This window comes from Pangasianodon hypophthalmus, chromosome 17, assembly GCF_027358585.1.
Source record: "Pangasianodon hypophthalmus isolate fPanHyp1 chromosome 17, fPanHyp1.pri, whole genome shotgun sequence".
Classification (NCBI taxonomy): domain Eukaryota; kingdom Metazoa; phylum Chordata; class Actinopteri; order Siluriformes; family Pangasiidae; genus Pangasianodon; species Pangasianodon hypophthalmus.
This window is the reverse complement of record NC_069726.1, coordinates 24,584,815-24,602,714: the sequence shown is the minus strand read 5'-3', so window position 1 is coordinate 24,602,714 and position 17,900 is coordinate 24,584,815. Positions and strand designations below refer to the sequence as shown.

The 17,900-nt window shown below is 39.3% G+C and overlaps 1 protein-coding gene across 2 annotated transcripts; it reads right to left on the bottom strand.

Annotated features, from left to right (window-relative positions):
• Positions 1–25: 25 nt before the first annotated feature.
• LOC113544070 (uncharacterized protein KIAA1958) lies at positions 26–17,824 on the bottom strand. Of its 2 annotated transcripts, none has more exons than XM_026942694.3 (5): positions 17,616–17,823; positions 13,567–14,587; positions 3,410–3,577; positions 2,088–2,294; positions 26–1,472 (listed from the first exon to the last, which is right to left on the bottom strand). In XM_026942694.3, exons 2-5 carry the CDS (start codon positions 14,570–14,572, stop codon positions 1,165–1,167), a joined length of 1,689 nt encoding a protein of 562 aa, XP_026798495.2. In that variant the 5' UTR covers positions 14,573–14,587; positions 17,616–17,823; the 3' UTR covers positions 26–1,164. The 2 variants fall into 2 exon arrangements, with proteins under 2 accessions (XP_026798495.2, XP_034168485.2); XM_034312594.2 differs by lacking the exons at positions 26–1,472; positions 2,088–2,294; positions 3,410–3,577 and adding exons at positions 3,763–6,247; positions 7,516–7,833; positions 9,380–9,490 and having other exon boundaries at positions 17,616–17,824.
• Positions 17,825–17,900: the final 76 nt, after the last annotated feature.

The following is a 17,900-nucleotide window of genomic DNA, read 5'->3' as shown; positions in this document are numbered from 1 at the left end:
GAAATGGAAATGATTCAATATTAATTTCTAATAATAACATTAACCTTTGTTTAAAAAACTTTTGTTCAATTACAAATCCTTCTTTGACTGAATTATTTACCAATTTAGCCAACGCTGTGTTAGAAGTAATGTTAGTCAGCAATTTAATTAATAACCAAAACACAAATCTGAATCTCTGTCAGATGAAAACTGATGACCATTTTTATTTCTTTAAATTAAATTTCTTGTCTTTCAACCCTTAATTTAAATGCACAGACTATCCAAAGTGTGAAATTCACACGGTGGAGAAAAATCAGTTTTCTAAAAAGTGTTATTGCATCATGAAATATAAGAACCAATCGGATTCGAATATGCAAATGTTGATGTAAATGTACACTTGTTCACCAGAGGAAGAGGGTGGAGTTTGTAGAGTTGGGGGTGGTTTAATAATTTGTATATTCATACTTTTGAGATGTTTGTGCTTTTTTTTTGTTGTTGTCTCAGGACTTTTATTTGTAGAACCGACACTGAGACACTCAGGAACACACCTGAGATGTTCTTGTTCGTACCTGGGTCAGTAATAACGCTAAAAACTCTCCGATCCTCAGCGTTACAATGAACGCAATACTTTAATTCAGTAAAGTGAATTTTTAAAGTTAAGTTGATTTTATTTTATTATTACGTGCCCTTGAAAGCACCGTGTGTGTGTGTGTGTGTGTGAGAAATCGAGACTCATGAACACTGTGGGATAAAATGTGCTTTAGAAATGAAGTAAAAACATCAGTGTGTGTGTGTGTGTGTGTGTGAGAAATCGAGACTCATGAACACTGTGGGATAAAATGTGCTTTAGAAATGAAGTAAAAACATCAGTGTGTGTGTGTGTGTGTGTGTGTGTGTGTGTGTGATAAGCATGCAGTGATAACTTTAAACTCTGTGTGTGTGTGTGTGTGTGTGTGTGTGTGTGTGTGTGTGTGAGATACTGAGGTCAACACTGCTCCATATCTGGCACAAACTTTATACGAGACAGAAAACCATCATCATCTCGGATACTGTAGTGTAAATATTCATACGTTAGACTAAAAACGAGTCGAGGGTAAAGTCAGGAGGAATTTTAGTGCTCTTCTAAAAATCTCCGGAGCGTCGCTGAGGACCGGAGGGAAAAGTGTCGATGCTGAGCGTAACGTTTTATTTACTGACGATGGGTAAAAGCTCTCCTTTGGCTTTCATGGCTTTAATCTTGGCCTTGATGTTATCGTCCATGGCCTGCCTGCACCTCACGGCGTAGTGCGCCAGCGTCTCCTCCTTCTCGTCCCACGGAGGCAGAGCGTGGAAAACCTCCGGCGCGGCCAGACTCAGCTCGGCGATGGCCGCCGTCCTGGAGATGGTGTTCCGGTCCACGCCCACTCGGTCGAAGGCCACCTTCATGGACACGCTGCGGCGGAATTCCTGCAGAGCCGTCATGTAGCGCGCGATCACGCCCACCACGTTCTTCACTGCGAGGAACAGACCAGAGCGCGAGTTACTGCATCGAGCGCAGATTACCGCGAGTTCAACATCAACACAACTGCTTCATTATCTCTCTTTCTCTCTTTCACACACTGATCTGAATATGATGCGTTTTTTTTTTATAGTCTACACACTGTACTTTCTGTCACACAAACATCCAACATGCTCTGGAAATAACGAGACGCTTTTACAAACCCAAAAGATTCAATAATTTCTGGAGGAATTATATATTAATGCTATTAACGTAATTAATAGAACAGCTTTAAGACAGTAAAATGCGTCTCAGTGCACTTTACACTGAATCAACAAGCAAAACAAAATGTTAATAAGTTTATTTTTATATAAAAATGTAATAAAAACGAATAATGTGGTTAATAAAAACAAGCATCTGTTGTCTTGTAAAGTAAAATATAGTAAAATAAAATATGTAAAAATTTTAAAAAATGAAAGAAATACAAAAAAAAACTAAGTAAACAACTGAATAAATGAGTAAAAGTAAAAAACACAGGTGAAGAAAAAGTGGCGTTTGTGGTGTTGAGTTTGTTCTCGTGTGGATTAAAGGGTTTCTCTAACAGAGCGTCAACTGTTAAAGCCTCACGTACTCCTGACGCGGGTGTTCTCTCCGTCCCGGTTCCTCTTGGAGGAGATCTTGATGGTTCTCTGTCGGTCCAGCGGGTGAACCTCCACCTCCTCAAACGAGTCAAACAGCGCCGGAGACTCGAACGGAGCTCCTTCATCAGGAAACGAGCCGATCAACTGGTGAGAACTTCCTGCCTCCATCTGACTGGAAGGATGAACTCGCCTCTTGTCTGTCAAAGACACAGAAAACACAAAACAGAAGATTTAACACACACTGCACCCATCATCATCATCATCATCATCCTCATCATCCTCATCATCCTCATCCTCAGCTCTCTCATCATCAACATCATCATCATCATCTCTCTCTTCATCATCATCATCATCATCATCATCTCTCTCTTCATCATCCTCCTCCTCCGTGACCCTTTCTACAGATCAGAACCTCATCACACACTAATGGCTTTTATTTGAAACTTTACTGTGTCTAAATGTAGATGTTATAAGATTAACACTTCATTATGTAACTAAGGAGCAGTTACTTGGTTACATCATTACACTACTACCATGTTACCCTGTTACTCTGTTACATCATTACACTGTAACTCTATTACATCTTTACACTGTGACATTGTTACCCTCTTACACTGTTGCCCAATTACATCATTACATTGTGACATTGTTACCCTGTAACTCTATTACATCATTACACTACTACCATGTTACCCTGTTGCCCTATGACATCATTACAGTACGACATTGTTACTATGTTAACCTCTCGCCCTGTTACATTGTAACTCTCTTACATCATTACACTGAGACACTGTTACCATGTTACCCTCTTGCCCTGTTACACTTTTACACTATCAGATGATTACACTGTGATATTGTTACTGTGTTACCCTGATACACTGTTACAGTTACATAATTACTGTTCTACCTGTTACACTGTTACGCTATTACATCATTACACTGTGACACTGTCGCCATGTTACACTGTTACGCTATTACATCATTACACTGTGACACTGTCGCCATGTTACACTGTTACGCTATTACATCATTACACTGTGACACTGTCGCCATGTTACACTGTTACGCTATTACATCATTACACTGTGACACTGTCGCCATGTTACACTGTTACATTGGTATCCTGTTACACTGTTACATATTTCTGATGATGTAACTGATGAAGTGAAATAAAACTTTTGATAATTTTAAATTTCCTGAATAATCGTGATTTTGATTTGGAGAAGAACGATCGTGACTGAACTACGGCTGCACCATAACGGCAAACTATGTTCTGGTTTTTGCGCCGAGTCGTACAGGTTCAGGTCGGTACCTGGCCGGAGCTGGTCCTGGAGGAACTCGCAGATCAGCTCCGCTTTCTTGGTGAGTTCCTGCTGCAGCAGCTCTTTATCCTGCTTCAGGCTGCTGATGGTTTCTCCCAACATCATGCTTTTATTCCTCTCCACCTGCAGGAGAGCCTTCAGCCTCTCGATCTCGTATGCTGCCACACACACACACACATGATGAAGATCTGAACACAGATCTATACAGAACATACTGATCTATATAAAAAATACAAAATACTTCATTATTATGCAAAATTGATTCTCCTTACAGTTTAAAATGCACATCTGCTTCGAAGTAAACACAGAAAAAGAAAATCCAAACGGATTTTTTTTTCATTTATTTTTATTAAAATATTTTGTTAGAAAATAAATCCTAACGTCGATGATGCATCAAATATCAAAACCGATTATTTACACATCAAAAATAAATACAGACTGTAGCACTGACTCGACTTCACTCGTTTCCGTGTAGCATGGATTATAAGGAGAACGATCACGTGCGTACTTACAGTTTACTGCGGTTTTAACTTTTCAGTCTTCACCTCATAACGTACAGCCAAAAGGTTCAGGTGTAATATATTTCTCAAAGTAGAGAAGAGAATATAAAATATCATCTGACGTGGCTACGCAACACACACACACACAGGAAATAAAATTTACACAAGTGTTGTAGCTAGGCCACTTTTACACATCATAAACAACAACATGATTAAGATCATTAAACAAAGAAGAAAAAAAAAAAACATAAAAGCAAAAGTTTGATAAACCTTGCACAGATCTGAGAGTCCTGTATTTCTGTACCGTGCTACAAACCCAAAAGATATCTGAAGAATAACGGTGCAAATAAAATAAAAATTAAGAGATTGGGATAAAATGTCCAGACTATTCAAGGTTTAGAGCAGAAATTCTGAAATAGTTACACCATGAACACAATTCCAATGTTTATTACAGATCATAAAATATGAAATATGCTACAAAGATCACAAAGAAATAACTTTTATAAAAAGGTAAAAAGACTGTTAATCTCGACACGAAGCTCAGAGTGATTCCTCTTAGAAGTCCACGTTAAACAGGTTTTATTCGTTTTTAAGTAAACTTAAGGACACCTCCGCATTTTAACAGGAGTTACTGAAATGTCATGCGCATTAGACTGCTTTCACACTGTGTTTATTTCGTAAACGCACGTTTCAAACGTTATCCTACGGATCAAAAAGCGCTGATGTCAGTTTTTTTTTTCCTCTCACAAACAAATCATCCTGAGATCGCGAGTTCGGATCCCGACGACGCCACAGCCATCCGTGTCCAAAATTATCCGTGCTCTTTGAGTGGGAGGGGCATACTCTCTCTCCTCTGTCAATCACAGTGACACCAGCCAATCATGGTCATCCGTGAGCTCATGTATGTGGAAGAGGGCAGACAGCGCTCTCCTCGGTGTGTGACGCGGCATGAGCAACAGCTCGAAACGATGTGATTGGCGGCTTCACGCGTCTCAGAGGAAGCACGTGTTAGCCTTCCTGTTTAGTAGCTAAAACCAAGTTAGGAAGGAAAGAAAAAAAAAAAAAAAGAGTTGGCATCGAACAATATTTTTACCTCCTGATCAGTCAGGCTGTGACGAGAAAAACAAACATGGAGGACAAAGTGCTGGTGAAAACTGAGTCTTGTTAGTGAGTGAATATGTGGAGATTTCCGAAGTGCCGAATGGAAAATATTTCCCTGCCGATATTCCGAATAAGAAGCAGAACTCTCTTCTTCTGCGGCGTGGACGGGAATTCCTCCACCGCTAACTAATCTAGTCCGTCTTGTACGGCTCACATACCGTTAAAATACACTTCAAACTGCAAAGAAGCTATCGAGGAAAAATCTATTTCAGACATTTGACCTTGCTTTGACCTTGAACCTGCTTAGATCAATTCCAAAACCTAGTCTGCTCCTCTGCTGGTTCCAACGATCATTCCATATAAATCCTACAAACATCCCGCCATCCGTTCTCGAGATAATCCCGAGATATAACGAGAATCTGAGATGGACGGATAACCTGAAAGCACCAGCGAGTGTACGTTTGGGACAAATAGCGATACGTGAAAGACCTCCTTCTTTAACTGTGGTGTGAATTTCTGTCTCTAAAAAGCTACAGCGAACAAAGACAAACAACGTCCTCATCACCGGAGCTAGCTGATATTAGCTAGGACCAGAAAGAGCGTCGTTATGGTTACAGTGCGGGCGTCGTGTCAGGTGATCAACACGAACAAAACACTGGGGAAAAATCCAGCAGGTGTGAAAGCAGCCTTAGTGCAGCGAATAATGAAATGATCAAAGACAACAGACCTTATCTTGAGTCTTATTATTATTATTATTATTATTATTTTACAAGAGAGTGATCTATATTTTCCCCTCATAACATTTTCAGAATTTTCCAAACGTCTGGAAATGAGCGAGTATGAAACGTTTTTCCAGAGAAAACTTCGGATACTGGAGATTTTGATTATTATCCTGCTACGTTTGTTTCGAGTAAACGCATCGCGAAGCCGATTTAAAGCATTTTTATAAACAAAACAGCTCAGATTCAGTATTTTTGTAGAGGGAAAATAATTGAAGACGTTTCACTCCTGTACGTTTACGAATGATCACGGATAATAACACACTAACACTCCGCAGAGATGGAACTCAGATATACGACGGGCCAGACTTGTGGAACAGATACGGCCCCTGAGCTAACTTCTTCCTCTGGCCGATTCTCAGTCTGCACTTGTTGATGCACGCTTTCTTCAGCTTCGCCGATTCCACCGGCGTCCATCCATCCAGCGTGGAACACCGCAGAACGTACGCTGTCGAGGAATTAAAACGATTTCAGTTAAAAAAGAAAAATCAAACCATTCTGATCTGATCATCTGATCTCCAAAGAACTCTGCTGAGCTATTTCTATCTTTCTGATTGGTCAGAAGGTGTTGATTAGTTTTCTAGAACAGCAGTAGCGCAGGTTTACATTAATGCGCTCGTTCTGATACGTTATCGTTTCTATAGCAACAGCTCATTCACAGGGACTTGAGTGCGTGAGTGAAAAGTGTGTGATCGTTTACATGGTGAAGTTTTCTGTAAGGAGAAATGTGTTTATGTAACATTGATGGAAGGAGTCTCCAGTGTCAGCGCTTTGTAACAGTCAGAGGTAAAGCTGTAACTAAGTTTTCTGACATCTTCAGGACAGAGGAGTTTACGCTTCTTTGCGATTTTTTTTTGGCTTATTAATTCAAGAGAGAGAATAAAGAGAGGCTGGTGAGGGAACGAAGGTTTATAGCTGCTATAACGTAAGCGACAACAGGAACAAACTCATTTCACAGAACATTAAATGTAACTATAAACGGATAAAAAAAGAATGACATTCCTTAATAAATAAAATTGTAATTTCTGGTAAATTGCTGTGGTATAAGAGGAATAAAACACTGCAGGACGTGCTGTTAGAGGAAAATAATCAGCGTTGCAGTGATAACAGTAACTCCGCTTCATCACACCACCCTGAAGTTGATTATTTTCCAATAACAGCACAACCTGACGTGATTTATTCCTCTTACAGCACAGCAATCTGCCAACGATTACAATTTTTATTTATTAAAGAACATCATGTCAAACTCTTTTATTTAAAGTTTATAGTTATGATTGTATGCAAAAGTTTAGGCACACCTCACCAATTTAGTTATTTATTTTGTTGATTTTTGAAGTGAAAAAAAAAGAGAGAAAAAAAAAAAAACTTCCGCAGCAAACTATAAAAAAAAAAAAAAAAAAAAAAAAACCATTTTCCTGCAAATGTCAATGCAGAGTTACTTTAGATTTGATTAAAATATTTTTTAAAAAAAAGCAATTCTTGCATGTGAAAAGTTTGAACTCCCTTCGAACTTAATTATTTCTATTTTTTTTTTAAACCTAAAATTCTCCAATGCTCCAAAGCGCCTTTTAAACATTTATACATGTTTCTTTGTTAAAGAATCTGTTCAAACCCATTTATTATTAGATTACAATAAATTTATAAAAGCAGCTGGATTCTTCAACACCTTCTGACCAATCAGAATTCAGAACTCGACAGCGCTGATGAACTACGTACATATGATCCCGTCAACTTTTCTTCTGTCCAGGATTTTTTTCCCGTCCGGAACTTTGCCCCTTTTCCCGAAAGCCACGGCGCCGATGAGGTCCTCCTCGGTGAAGAAGTGTTCGAAGAGCAGGTGGAAGAGCCGCATGCTGTCCTGACGCGACTCCTGGTGAATACAGGCCAGTTTATAGGGAGGGAGGAAGAGTCCGGAACCGGGGAACAGTTCTTGTTCTCCAGGACGAGGAGGGCTGTGAACCTGCACGCGGGTCTGCTCGTGGAACCTGAGAACCCGTGAGATGACAGCTTGGAGGTTCCGTAACGTTACAGGATCTGTACGATTAAACAAAAATAATGATAATAATAATAATAATAATATAATAAAACGTACAGTGGATATAAAAAGTCTACACACCCCTGGTAAAATGCCAGGTTTCTGGTGATGTGAAAAAAAGGAGACCAAGATAAATCATTTCAGAACTTTTTCCACCTTTAATGTGACCTATAACCTGTACAACTCATCTGAAAAACAAACTGAAATCTTTTAGGGGGGGCGAGTAAAAATAAAAAAACAAAATAATGTGCTTGCATAAGTGTGCAAACCCTTTTATAACTGGGGATGTGGCTGTGTTCAGAATTACGCAATCACATTCAAACTCACGTTAAATAGCAGTCAGTACACACCTGCCGTCATTTAAAGTGCCTCTGATTAACCCCAAATAAAGTTCAGCTGTTCTAGTAGGCTTTAGCAAAAGCCATGGTCCACAGAGAGCTTCCTCAGGATCAGAGGGATCTGATTATTAAAAGGTATCAGTCAGGAGAAGGGTACAAAAGAATTTCCAAGGCATTAGATATACCATGGAACACAGTGAAGACCATCATCATCAAGTGGAGAAAATGTGGCGCAACAGCGACATTACCAAGAACTGGACGTCCCTCCAAAATTGATGAAAAGACGAGAAGAAAACTGGGCAGGGAGGCTGCCAAGAGGCCTACAGCAACATTAAAGGAGCTGCAGGAATTTCTGGCAAGTACTGGCTGTGTAGTACATGTGACAACAATCTCCCGTATTCTTCATATGTCTGGGCTATGGGGTAGGGTGGCAAGACGGAAGCCTTTTCTTACAAAGAAAAACATCCAAGCCCGGCTAAATTTTGCAAAAACACATTTGAAGTCTCCCAAAAGCGTGTGGGAAAATGTCTTATGGTCTGATGAAACCAAGGTTGAACTTTTTGGCCATAATTCCAAAAGGTATGTTTGGCGCAAAAAGAGCACTGCACATCACCAGAAGAGCACCATACCCACGGTGAAGCATGGTGGTGGCAGCATCATGCTTTGGGGCTGTTTTTCTTCAGCTGGAACTGGGGCCTTAGTCAAAGTGGAGGAAATTATGAACAGTTCCAAATACCAGTCAATATTGGCACAAAACCTTGAACTTCATATTTCAGCACGACAACGACCCAAATGGCTTTACCAGAAGAAGATTAAAGTTTTGGAATGGCCCAGCCAGAGCCCAGACCTGAATCCGACTGAAAATCTGTGGGGTGATCTGAAGAGCGCCGTGCACAGGAGATGCTCTCGCAATCTTATGCAGCCACATTATTTTGTTTTTTTATTTTTACTCGCCCAACCTAAAAGATTTCAGTTTGTTTTCAGATGAGTTGTACAGGTTATAGGTCACATTAAAGGTGGGAAAATTTCTGAAATGATTTATCTTGGACTCCTTTTTTTTTTTTTTTTACATCACAGAAGCCTGGCATTTTAACAGGGGTGTGCAGACTTTTTATATCCACTGTAGATACCGCTTAGTGTTTAAATAATTAATTTACGTTGCAAATTGAGTTACAGTTAAAAAAAAAATAACATAAATAAATCTCACCCACGCTGGTGATGTACTCCTCCAGCTGCTTCCTCTCCTCAGAGTGACTCTCCGAGTTCGGACAGAGGTCCGATGTGGACGGCCAGAACGGTTCCTCCGAGTTCAGACATCCTGCGATCAAGTTCAACACTCAATTCAGCTCGTACGGTATCACAGCTACATTAACGACAATTAAAGTGTGAAATTTAACTCTGAAAACAGTGTTATTGAAACATGTGCATGTGAGATGAGGCAGGTTTTGTTTGGAATTTTTGTTTAATCCAATTACTCCACAGCGTCCTTACTGTTACAGAGCACTCGCACCAAATACACGTAAAAAAAAAAAACATTTTCAACAAAGAAATTGGAAATGTTTTATTTGCAATTATGCAAAGTTTCATCCAAATTATTTCCTCTATAAATACAAAAAAAGCTAAAGATCACAGCAAGTACAACAAAAATATAACAGAAAAGTCTTGCACAACTAACCCTGAGAGGCATTCAGGACGTTTACGCTGTCTTCTGTTCAACCTGTAAACATCATCAAAATCATATTTTACCCACAGAATACGTCAAACGTTTCACAAATTCCCAAAAACGCATGCAAAATGTACAGACTTGATTAGGAAGAGACTAAAATCCACTCACCGTTTCTTATCGCTTATCTCGTCGTTATAACGGAAGCCGTCCGTTTTTCATCTGGAGTAAAATTAAAAACGTCCACAGAGCGTCTTGAGGAAAAAAAGTCCTTTATTTTAGAGAGGATAAGTTTAATAAGAGCCACGTCGACTTCTTTTTTTTAACTGCTTGATATTCACCGTCTTCTTCGTGTTTTCAGGTTTTATTATAATATAAATGTAAACTGCGTACAAATGATCTGATATAGTAGAATGTACATTTACATATAAAATATTATAACGCAGCGACAAGAAATAATGCTCTCCGGAGATTCACATGTTAACTGCTGTATGTAAAATAAGTAACTTATTTCATAAAAATATAAAATTACGTTCTACTGGAAAGCACAAGAAAGTCACGCGGGTGTGTATTCAGTTAAAATGATACCGACTGATGAGTTTCGAGTCTCGGATCATCGAATCAACGAGGCGTTAATTAGAGTTTTCGTGTTAAAACCTGAGGTTTTTTTCTCACTGTGTATATTTTTTGGACATGCCTAAGACTAATACTGTCTTTTTAAAATATATATATTTTCAGAATTGTTGTAACGTCACCACTAGATAAACATCACGATCTGTATCAGACTGGGCTGCAGGATTAATCGTATTAATCATATATAAAGACATAACGGAGAGCTGCCATAAAATACAGGCTTGTAACAGTCGACTTTTTTAAATTTCCTACTTTCAAAAATAACTTCATAAAAAAACAATAAGTTTATAACAGGGCTGCACGATATCGAAGAAAAGTGCAATATGCGATAACTTGTTAAATAATGTGATATAATAATGCGCTACGATAATGTTATAAGTGTGTAAAATCAATTTAAATTATATTTATATATATTTATATATTTAAAAACTGAAAATGACAAAACCAACATACATGTTTCATGTTCTTTAGAGGAAAATAAAGCATTCTCTGCTCTCTGGGTTGAAATAAAACTTAGATTTTCGTAACTTTTTGAAATATTGAAATCGTTCAGTTATCGCGAGGCCTTTCAGAACACATATCACGATATTTACATTTGCAATATTTCGATAAATTCTATATATTTTGCAGCCGTAATTTATAATAATAATAATAATAATAATAATAATAATAATAAGCCACAGCCTCAGTACAGTCGTATTATGCGGCTGAGACCCGTTTCGAAAACTGCGTTATGGTCTGGAATACTTGTCCGTGGCTACGTTTACGTCCACATCAATATCCTGATATCAACTGGAATTTGGCGATATTCGAATTAGTACTGAGTCGTGAATGTAAACGCCGCAATCCGATTGCCCGAGTCAGATTAAGACAATATCCCGTCTCCCCAGATTCCGAATCCCGTTCCTGGAATATTCCTGTTTTAATCGGTTTAAACGTGTTGCATGTAAACACCTTATTCCGAAAATCCACTGAGAGCAGATATAAGCGCGTGTTCAGCCCGCAAGGAATTGTGGGTGCTAAGAGATGCGTAGCTGAACACGTGCGTACCCGAGCCTTTCCGTGTCGAGGCGGAGTTGTTAGAGAGTGTTAGAGAAGTGTCCTAATTAAATTAGTGTGAAAAATGAGTAATAAAACTAATAACTGAGCGTACTGTATAAACAAAAGCAGCGTGTTGAATCTCCCGGGAAACAACAGCGGGAAAGGAAAAGCGCACGTGTAGATCGGCAAACTTACAGCAACCGCGTGTACGGGAATATTCCGATACCTGTACACGTATAAACATCGTATTCGGAGTACGGCTGCAGCCCGAATATAGACTTTAAACGGAATCTGATGTTCATGTAAACATCTGTGTCAGTTATTTACTGACGCTCGCCATCGCCGCTTCACTCCGCCCCCATCTCAGTCTGCAAACCTCATTACAGAGGAAATCAGGATGGTGAAAGTACTCGTGATCTTTCTCATAAAACGAAGTACGAGCTGAATTTTGCGTGTTTATAGCGTTATAACTTGACTTTCAAGCAGTTGAACAGCTGCTAACTCTAACTGAACTGTGCTAGGCTCTGGGGGGCGGAGCTGTGTGTACATGAGCGGGAATGAGGGCGGGGTCAAAGAGTTTAAATAAATAAATAAGTAAATAAATGAATAAATCAATTCTTGTTCATCTCTACATATTTAACGACCAGAGAGCTAATCTTAAATTCTGACAAATATTGCCTAACGCACCTTTAAAGATAAAATAAGAATAAAATAAGAATAAAAGTGTTTGTGTAGAAATGAAGCTGTAAATGTGTCGAATCGCTCCTTTCAGAGATGGAACTACTTTTCCTGTGGTAGTCGCACGTCTTTAACCGCCATCAGGAAAGCGTAAAGTAACCGGAACTACTTCTTACTGCACCGCTGCAGCGTGTGAAAGTTACAGATAAAAGTCCATCAGCTTTGGGAAGATTTTCTCTCACGTTCCTGTGGAACGCCTGCAGATTTACATTTTTGTTTTATAGTTGTGTCATTTAAATATTTAATCATTTTTATTATATAAGCTGCCCGTAGACTTCAGTTCTGCGTGAGTTTCGAGTAAACAGGTTTTCTTATTTGTTTTTTTTTATTATAATTCACGCAGATTGGACACAAATTTTCTTAATTTTTTCCAAACCATCCATCGTGTTGTGATTACCGGTTTGTTTAAACATTCAACGGATGCATGAGTAAAGAATGGGATTTGAGTTGGTTGAAAAATGGCCACTCAAATGAATCATTCAAATGACCACTCAAATGGTCACTCAAATGAATCACTTAAATTGATTACTTAAATGAATCAGTAAAATAAATCACTGAAATATCACTAAAATAACCACTCACATGAATCACTCACATGAATGACTCACATGAATCACTCACATGAATCACTCAAATGGTGTCATGTTAAGAATGGGATTAGTGTTGGCTGAAACAGAGTCACTCAAACAAATCATTTAAATGATCACTCAAACCACTCAAATAACCTCTCAAAATGAATCATTTGAATAAATAACCACTTAAATGAATCACTAAATTGATCATTTGATCATTGAATCAAATGGTCACTCAAATGGACCCTCAAATGAAGCACTTAAATGAATCATATAAATGAACAAACTTAAATAAATCACTGGGATAACCACTCAAATGAATCATTCAAATAACCTCTCAAAATGAATCAATCTAAATGAATCATTTAAATAACCACGAATGAATCACTAAACTGATCATTTAAATGAATCAAATGGTCACTCAAATGATCACTTTAATGGACCCTCAAATGAATCACTTAAATTGATCACTTATATGAATCAGTAAAATAAATCATTGAAATAATCACTCAAATGAATCATATAAATATAAAAACATAAATAAATCACTGGGATAAATCACTCAAATGAATCACTCAAATGAATCACTTGGATTAATCACTCAGATGGTGTCATTATGTTTTCCTAAGATGCATCTGATGCATGGTTTAAATATCAGAACCTTTCTTCAGGAGACCGTGAGATCTTTGTGAAGAGTTAAAGAATATAAAACTATTAAACTTTGTCCTGAATAGAAAAGGTCTTTACCTGCGTCACCTTTGGGCTCTGCGCTGAGACTCTGTGCTGCTAAAATGTCCATTTCAGGGTGCACTACACCTGAGGGATCCTCAAAGGGCAGGCTGAAGTCCCCGTTAGGAAGCACTTCCACCATGTCACTCCTTCCCGGTTGGCTCAGAGACGCCGCGCTCTGATTGGCCGCCGGGTTCATGTGCGAGTTCATGTGTGTTCTGTTTTGAGAGCCGCTGATTGGCGTGTGCATGTGTTTGGTCACAGATGAGGAGGAGTTCTCCGGCGGTGAGGAGGACACGCCCACCAGATCTCCGTCCTCCAGGAGCTGTGGATTGTGTGGTGCTGAAGATCTGGATGAAGGTCTGATCTGAGAGGTGGGTTTGGGCGACTGGGAGATGCTACACGACGGAGCGCCCTCTGAGGCGGCTTGTGCTTGTGCGTTAGCCACCGTGTAATAATCTTCAGCTCGCTCTTGCTTGATTTTCTTTGCGCCGGGATCGGTAGAGTCGTCCGAGCTCGGCCCCTTAGTGCTCCGTTTTCTGGGCGTGACCCTGGGCTCGGAATCGCCCTCTTCGTCGGTGGCCGAGGACTCGCACACGATGTCGAACAGGTGCTCCTCGGCGTTGTCGTCCATCTCGGACGGCTCGCTGCAGTTGGAGAAGTCGTACGAGTCTCGGGTCTGGTTCGAGTCACCTTTGCTCGATTTGGCCGCGCTAGTCAGGAACCTCGGCGTCGAGCTGCTCTGCATGGCCGCTGCGCCCTGCATCAGGGATTCGGAACTGATCCCTCGGCTGCTTCGCTCGTAACACATCCGGTCCTTGTGGGCCGTTTTACAGGAGGACGTTAAGGGCCAGTGGTAGGCGTGGCCGGCGCTGCAGCCCCACAGTGCCGTCAGGTTTCCGTGAGCTCCCTCCGTCAGCAAGTGCTTCAAGCTCGGGATCAGCGTGCAGATCGTCCCGTGACTGTGCGCCCATTTCACCAGTTTAGACAAACTGTCAGCCGAGGTGTGTAAGCAGTCCCCCATGATCAGCGTCCGCGCCTGAGAACGTTCAGAATCAGATTAAATCGTAATTAAATCACAGCTGCTATAATGTTTACTTGCTTTGCAGATGTTCCAGAGAATTATATTAAATATAAACAAACACAAAACTCTCCTTATCCTGACCTAGTCTCTGTGCCTGTTTCCCATCACATTACAGTACCGTGAATGTAGGAGGAGTTTCTCTGGAGGTTTGCACGTTGGTGATTAGTGTGTGTTAGTGTAACCACCAAATAAATCTAAATATTACTCAAACCTTCTTTATTTTATGTTGAATGGTGTGTTTATGTCGGGTGTGCCTTTAAGCAAAAGACGCCAAGGGTGCCAGTACTGTGTGCAAACTTTATCAGACATTAAATTAAATATGACAAAAAAAAAAAAAAAAAAAAAAAAAAAACACAAGCAACTGCAAGCAAGTTTGTGTCTGAACCTTAAATACAGTTCTTTCAGGCACAGACTGGTTAGTCAGGATCCTCAGCATCATTGTTACAGCCTATGTAGTGAGCACATGTAGTGAATATTCTACACAAAGGAAGGGATCTGAAACTCTCTGAAAAAGCTCTCAGGACTGACAGGAAGCCAGAGTGTAGCTCATAAACACAGTACTGTGCAAAAGTCTTAGCACATGCAAAGAAATGCTGTAGAGCAAAGAAGCCTTCAAAAATAATGAAATTAAATGTTTCTACATTTTAAAAAACTCCTATAAAGAGCAGTAAACAGTAATAAATGAAACAAAGTCAATATTTAATGTGAAGACTCTTTGCTTTTTTTTTTAATAAACAGTATCTGAGGTGCAGTGTGTGCAGTTTTATAAGGAAATGAGCTGGAAGTGTTACTGAGCATCTTGCAGAAGCAGCCACAGTTCTTCTGGAGACTTTGACTGTCGACTCGCTTCTTATTTCTGCAGCGAAACCCAGCAGCCTTCATTATGTTTTTATCTGAAAAGTGTCTCTTATGGAATCTGCTGCTTTCTTTACTGACATACAAACATTTTTCTGTAACATTTCATTTTGTGCTGGAAAACTAATGTTTGGAATCTAAAATGTTTTTGTACTGAATCAATAATGTAGAAGTCAGTAAATAAACATCTATAACAAAGTTTGGACTAAAAAAAAAAAAACAAAAAAAAAAAACAGGGTGCCAAGACTTTTGCACAGCACTGTATGTCCTTTAGTTCATTGTTTCTCAATCCTGGTCCTAGAGAACCTACAAGCTTCTCTGTTGTGTGGTTAATGTGAGGTAAATAAGTGTGTGTGTGTGTTAGAGCAGGGAAACACACTCCAGCACGGGTCTTCAGTATAATCGTCAAGCTGCAGGTTTTCATTCCAGCCGAATAGCAGGCACTTGATAGCTGATCGGAGACTTAAGCGGCGTTCACACTACACTTTTCAGTTCCGTTGACTTCCATTCATACGCCTGTGAACACTGAAGACCGGAAACGCAAGCTTGTGCGAAGAAGTTTCGCATTTCTTGGTGTTACAAAGTTCAAGTTCGGTGAACTCTGACCTGCGAATTCGTAGCACGTGAAGAAGTGCGACCAGTAGAAGCTCGACACGTCACGGCGTGACCTCTTCAGAGAATCGAAGATGGAGGAAACACTGATTATAGCGGTGTCGCATCATCTCGTTTTATACAACACAGATTTTAATGAATATAAAATCAACATCAAAGGAGAAGCTGCCTGGATTTCGGTGTCGCTGCAGACAGGATCAGATGGTATATTTGGTATATACATGTGTAGATAAAAAAAACAAAAACAAAAAAACAAAAAACAACACCTTGGAGCGTGATGTCGTATCCGGTTGCCGCTTATATTCGCAGTGGAAGAAATTTCGCAGGCTCAGGTGCGGCTCAGGTGCGGCTCAGATGTGGCTGGAGTGAAAACCTACAGCGAGACCGGGTCTTTGCGGAGAGGATTAGAGACCCCTGCTCTACAGCATGCCTTATGCGTGCAGCAGGATTAGAAACTGTGCTGGGATTCCAGCTCTTTTCAGTGAATCAGATAATTTGGCTCAGCTGATCAACACGAGTCGACTCTTTCAGCTCCCAAATGACTCACTGCATTTATTTATTTATTTTATTTTATTTTATTTGTGATAGTTTGTGAGATTATGACCTGTGATTGTTCTTCTTTGCATAACTACAGCTGAATTGTTTAATTCATAATAATTGTTAATAATAATTCCTCCTTTACCTTCTAATAGCCAGAAAATCACTACTTGCCTTGTATTGCGTTTTATAAAATCTATAAATAATTATTTAATCAGCAAGGCACTACAAATGTACTGGTGAAGCATTTGGTTTACATTTACACAGTAAGAATAACAGCACTGCCTACATCTAGAAAGAAAAAAGAGGGAAAAAAATACAAAAGAAAACAAAACAAATAGCTTATGTATTATATATGAGAGTCGACTCACCTAAAAGAGCCGACTCAAAGAGTCGATTCGTTCGCGACAGAACGACAGAAAAACAACATCAAAAATCATAAAACCTGACTGATTAGCTATATGACACTCAAGAACAGACAATACAGAAGCTTTATCAGGTTTATAAGTTGATTTTTCATAGATTATTTTGCACATAATGTTGTATTTTGGATAAATATCTCACCTGACACTGACAGCTCTGATTCATTTATCAAGCTACCATTAAACTCATGAAGTTCAAAACTATTTGACGATATTATTAAATAAGTTATTGTCCATTTCCTTAGATAGGAGTGCAATTGAGAAAAAAAATCGTGTCTTTATGTTAAATATCTCAAACCTGAGACATAAACTGAGGTTAGCTCTACCTGAGCGCACAGGTGACAGCTTAGCCAGAGTGCTAATCATACAGCTAAATCAAACAGCAGCAGCTAGGCTAGCTATCTCTATTGTGTCAGATATATTAAAGACAATTAAATTTAAATCTTAATATGAACATAGAGTCAAGTGTATCTAGCTAGACAGGTAAGCTAGCTGGCTAATTAGCTAATACCGTTTAACAAAGAGCGCTAGCATAAAGAGCTAACAGAAATATTTACCTTCACACAGGAGATTAAACACTGACAGAGTTACATGTGGTGTTAAATCTTCTAGAATATCAAACACCAGTTAATTCCTACTCATCATCATCATCATCATCATCAGGTTATACACTTATTTAAAAAAAAAATGACGGATGTTTTTATCCAAACAAAAATGGATTCTTTAGCTCTTTTCTCCAAGATGAGACTTTTACTGAACGTCACTTCCGGTTACGAATAGCCCTGACATTCATCGAATTATAATTTTTTAAATATTTTTGATATCAAAAAAGATAGTAAGAG

Bases quoted from the DNA above. Each gene is read 5' to 3' on its own strand.
- LOC113544070 (XM_026942694.3), bottom strand. From the start codon at position 14,572: ATGGGGGACTGCTTACACACCTCGGCTGACAGTTTGTCTAAACTGGTG. The intron at 3,578-13,566 runs GTAAAGACCTTT...TGTGTGTGGCAG, and splicing joins AGAGCCCAAAGGTGACGCAG to CATACGAGATCGAGAGGCTG. The intron at 2,295-3,409 runs GTACCGACCTGA...TGTCTTTGACAG, and splicing joins CCAGGACCAGCTCCGGCCAG to ACAAGAGGCGAGTTCATCCT.